Source organism: Schistocerca piceifrons, chromosome 2 (assembly GCF_021461385.2).
Source record: "Schistocerca piceifrons isolate TAMUIC-IGC-003096 chromosome 2, iqSchPice1.1, whole genome shotgun sequence".
NCBI classification, from domain to species: domain Eukaryota; kingdom Metazoa; phylum Arthropoda; class Insecta; order Orthoptera; family Acrididae; genus Schistocerca; species Schistocerca piceifrons.
In genome coordinates, this window is record NC_060139.1 from 923,810,883 (window position 1) to 923,815,954 (window position 5,072).

The window sequence follows — 5,072 nt, forward strand, 5'->3', positions numbered from 1 at the left end:
AGTTTGCGAAGCTATGAGCATCCGTTGATACAGAAATAAAGCTGTTCGTCTTCACGTATGAATAATCAGTACAGTGTCGATAACATTCGCCTCTTAGCTCCCGATGGATACAGGCTAACTGGAAGCAATTAGCAGTGTACTTAATTTACCTTCGCATCTGTCGTGCGACCGTAATTTTCCGCATTACACAATAACTCCTGTCACGTTCAATATTTAAAGTGTAAGAACCACGACAGACCACGAAATATGAAAATCCGGTACGTCCGTTTCTGCCTCACGTGTCACATCAGCGAACTCTCAACCTGTCGTTTGACATTCACATGTAGGAAATTGTTTGGATCCATGCTTCTGCGGAAACTACAATAACTCCTAACGCGCACGAAAGCGTGTAAGCTTGCAAATAACACGTTATAAAGAACTTCTGTTTCATTAACTCGCGCCACAGCAGCAAGTTCAGTCCAGCCAAGTAACTATCGATTGCTTACATTGACGAGGTACCCTGTAACACTGTAGGAGCTCACAGTATTTGAATCAATCGGTTACTTTGTTTATACATTGTTCATGGAGATAATAACTCCATACTGTATTCGGAATTTAAGTGTTCGCCTGTATTTACAATACTTCGCATTTCGACACGCACGAACTGTTCGACTCATTAACTATGGGCAATTGCTCTCTCCTTAGCGCGCAGCACTCCAGTTTTCCTGATTATATTCAATGAAATTAACAGGAAAAGTTACATAAAGCTGAAATATTACATGCTGAGCGGGGTAGCCGGGCGCTCTCGGGTTCTTTGTCATGGTTCACGCGGCTTCCCCCGTCGGAGGTAAGAGTCCTCCCTCGGACATGGGTGTGTGTGTTGTCCTTAGCGGAAGTTAGTTTAAGTTGGATTAAGTATTGTGTAAGCTTAGGGTCCGTTGCACTCAGCGGCTTGGTCACATAGGACGTAACCACAAATTTCCAAAATAAAAAATATTACACACAAAGGCAAACATATTATAACGTGATTAAGGCGATGCACAGTTATATATAATCGTTACTATAGAACAAACATGTGAAACTGCGAAGATGTATATAATTTACCCACATTCCCGTTTTGCAACAGGAGAAGATGAAGTAGCACTCTTAACAACGTCTACGCGCACATAACCAGCTGGCTGCGAATTGAGTGAGGTTCAGCAACACGACGGAACTGAAACCTGACCCATTATATTCGTCGCCGCCACGAACTAGCCTTCTGTGGGCGTGAAGTGTAAGAACAACAATGGGATACATAATTGGGGCGCAGCGAAAAAGTCCACTGCTCGTCTAGCCTAAGACAAGTCTCCCATAAATAACGGCAACCGAGGACGAGCAACGACTGCGTGGACCTGTATATTGAGGGCACTTGTTTGGTCCCTGGATGGTTCTCGAATCTGTTGTACTAAACGACTTCCCCAGTAAGAGTTAGGTACTATTAAAACAACTGTGTCAATACATTCTCTCTTGTTCTTAAAGGAGCTCACTACCACCTACTGTGTTAGAAGAATTCATTTCAGGCAACGCATTCGAAGTACTAGAATAAGCAACGACCTGCCACTGTTCGCATTTCTTATGGCCTAGGGACTAGTTTTTGCTTACGAGAATAAGACAGCCGAAGGAGGTAAGCAAGTCATCCCATCTGTATGGCCTCCCACTTCCGTAGGCACGTAATGAACAACTACACCCTCAGCAGAGCATTCCCTGCTGCTGATGTTATGAATCATAGTCTTACGTATACAATGGTTTGGTGTAAGTGATTTGGGAAATAGTCTGAGAAAAATTGCAGTTCTTATAATTCAAGCACGAGATATATATGTGATTTGAAATACACACTGACGTTACATTTGAATAGCATTATCAATGCTAGTTAATTTTTGTTTCTTGTACCTTGTGATTTTGTTGTTGTGGTCTTCAGACGTGAGACTGGTTTGATGAAGATCTACATGCTACTCTATTCTGTTCAAGCTTCTTCTTCTCCCAGTACTTACAGCAACCTACATCCTTCTGAAACTGCTTAGTGTATTCATCTCTTGGTCTCCCTCTACGCTTTTTACCCTCCACACTGCCCTCCAATGCTAAATTTGTGATCCCTTGATGACTCAGAACATGTCCTACCAACCGGTCACTTCTTCTTGTCAAGCTGTGCCACAAACTCCTCTTCTCCCCAATTCTACTCAATACTTCCTCATTAGTTATGTGATCTTCAGCATTCTTCTGTAGCACCACATCTGGAATACTTCTATTCTGTTCTTATCCAAACTATTTATCGTCCATGCTTCACTTCGATACATGGCTACACTCCATACCAATACTTTCAGAAATGACTTCCTGATACTTAAATCTATACTCGATGTTAACAGATTTCTCTTCTTCAGGAACGCTTTCCTTGCCATTGCCAGTCTCCATTTTACATCCTCCCTACTTCGACCATCATCAGTTATTTTGCTCCTCAAATAGCAAAACCCCCTTACTACTTTAAGTGTCCCATTTCCTAATCTAATTCCCTCATCATCGCCCGACTTAACTCGACTACATTCCATTATCCTCGTTTTGCTTTTGTTGATGTTCATCTTATATCCTCCATTCAAGACACTGTCCATTCCGTTCAACTGCACTTCTAAGTCCTTTCCTGTCTCTGACAGAATTACAATGTCATCGGCGAACCTCAAAGTTTTTATTTTATCTCCATGGATTTAAATACCTACTCCGAATTTTTCTTTTGTTTCCTTTACTCCTTGCTCAATATACAGATAACATCGGTGAGAGGCTACAACCCAGTCTCACCCCCTTCCCAACCACGGTGATACAAATGGATAAATATGCAATGACCAGTATTTTAGTAAAGAACAGCAGTTCTTAATGGAAAAAAGTCTAGATTATTACTACAGCAAGACTAAAACTTACAATGAACAACGTATTCCAGTTAGAGGCTGGAGTAATCACATCAAGAATGTGAGACGTGATGGAAAAATGGCAGTAATGAACCCGAGTACAGGCTATTGATCAACAGCATAAAAATGTGGGGGGCGTATTGGTTAATGTAGTCATTTGCAATTCACTTTAGACATCAATAGACAATTAGTAAATGAGATTGTGGCAAGCTGATAAGTCTGTCGTCGATTATGAAAATACACGCCAGTCTTGGGGCAATTTACACACAGACAAGTGTGAGTTGAATTTAGGCATTTAGTGATGTTACTCTGGTTCGAAAAGTTCCACTGCTAGGGAGATACAAGGACTTGTAAAGTTTCCTCAGTTGCTTCGTTTCTTTCTGAGATTTCTCACTGTCACTGGTAGACATTAAGCTACATACCTGCATTAAACGCAATGCCCGTGACTTACGGGAAGAAGCGGATGATTCTTCGTGTATGCTTCGAACCGATATACGAACTGTGGAGGATATTTGGGCTGATTTCTTTCACGAAGGAAAGTAGATACAAGACGTATTCCAAATTTTGCAAAAACAATGTTTGCAATATTTTAATGACAATGTCGACTTTCTGGTTCTTAGTAACAATGATTGTTATAATGGTGAATTTGGCTTCAAACATAATGGTATACCGTACCATCTCAGACTTAATAACTTTCACATACATAATCACAGATACTCTGTCATCTTTGCAGCCGGTGCTACCGATGGGGGTATGCATTGTAACTGATCATCAAAACCTGCGGCGTTACTTCAAGGAGCTGAAGTACGCAGATGCTCATCTACTGTCGAAGAAAGAAGACAACATGAAGACATTGGGAGGATTCCTGCTGGCTGTATACCTGACTGTAGCAGTTGCAGTTTTCGCCACTACTGATCTAAAGACTGCCCGAATGTATTCGTGCCTGCGAATAATATATTTTTTATTCTTCGACATTTTGGTGACGCTGCAGTTCGTTCTGCTGGAACTCGAGCTGTGGGCGCGGTTCCGCTTCCTGAATTCCCGCCTGCTTGAGATTGTCCCAGCGCGCCACACACCGGCGTCGCTGTTTCGACCCACGAGGTCACTGTCTCCACCTCCCAGCAGACTTCGCCAGTTGTTAGAGGCGTACTTGGCACTGGGTCGCGCTGCCCAGCTGCTGCAGGACCACTTCGGAGTGCCGGTGGCTGTCACTGTTGCGCAGTCGGTGTGCTGCTCCACTCGAAGCGCCTACGAAGTGCTGCTGAAGCAGCTGCAGCCTCAGTGGACCTCACAGCTGCACCTCAGCTCCTCTGTGGCCAACTCACTCATGTGGCTGACGTCTCACTGGCTACGGCTGTCCATCGTCGCGCTGTCGTGTGCGGCGGTTGAACAAGAGGCAGCAGCTGCCACTGCCCTCTTCCTGAGGGCCTCTGTGGCGTCTGAGGGCCACTGTCCAGAACTGGAGGCCTTCTTGCCGCTCCTGGTACACAGTCCTCCACTGCGCTTCTCTGCCGCCGGCTTCTTCACGGTCGACCGCCGGCTGCTGGTGTCAACACTAGCCATTGTCGTCACTTACGTCGTCATATTGGCTCAGATTACCCCGGCACAGTAAGCTCCTGCTGTGTGAACAACATATGTAATGGTAAATGGCAGCGTAACCCGCTCACGAATGGAGGTAATTCTTAAGTGCTATTCATCCGGCTGGTACGTTTACATAGTAGAAACATACAAGACACAATTGAGAGCTTGTATTGAAGCAGCTTAGCTTGCGATAAGAGTTTGCTTTTGCTATGAGTAAACTGTGATATGCTAATGTGAGCTCATACGTAATCGCAGATGGCAATTGAGACCAGAATGTAATTTAGCGATTGGAAGTGACTAATGTAGGTAAGACGCTATACACTAATGATTTCTGCAGGTATTATTATGTTGCATTTATTAAGTATAATATACAGACGAAATCATAGCCATCACGTCTTGTTGAAATATTGTACCACAACTGTCACATTAAATTAACGAATAGTATAAATAAATAAACTGTGTGATTTAAATATATGGCAGGTTAATGTAGTATCTACAGATAATTTGACCAAATGTGGTCTTTGTGATAATATGACATATCGCCAGTACGAACTGTAACAATAGTTTGTGTGTTTCACT

General features: G+C 43.2%; 1 protein-coding gene across 1 annotated transcript; it reads left to right on the top strand.

The window, feature by feature from the left end:
• The first annotated feature begins 3,657 nt into the window (after nucleotides 1-3,657).
• LOC124775987 (gustatory receptor 68a-like) lies at nucleotides 3,658-4,524 on the top strand. Its single transcript, XM_047250827.1, has one exon. It carries the CDS (start codon nucleotides 3,658-3,660, stop codon nucleotides 4,522-4,524), a length of 867 nt encoding a protein of 288 aa, XP_047106783.1.
• Nucleotides 4,525-5,072: the final 548 nt, after the last annotated feature.

Coding starts and splice junctions, on each gene's coding strand:
- LOC124775987 (XM_047250827.1), top strand. CDS start 3,658: ATGGGGGTATGCATTGTAACTGATCATCAAAACCTGCGGCGTTACTTC.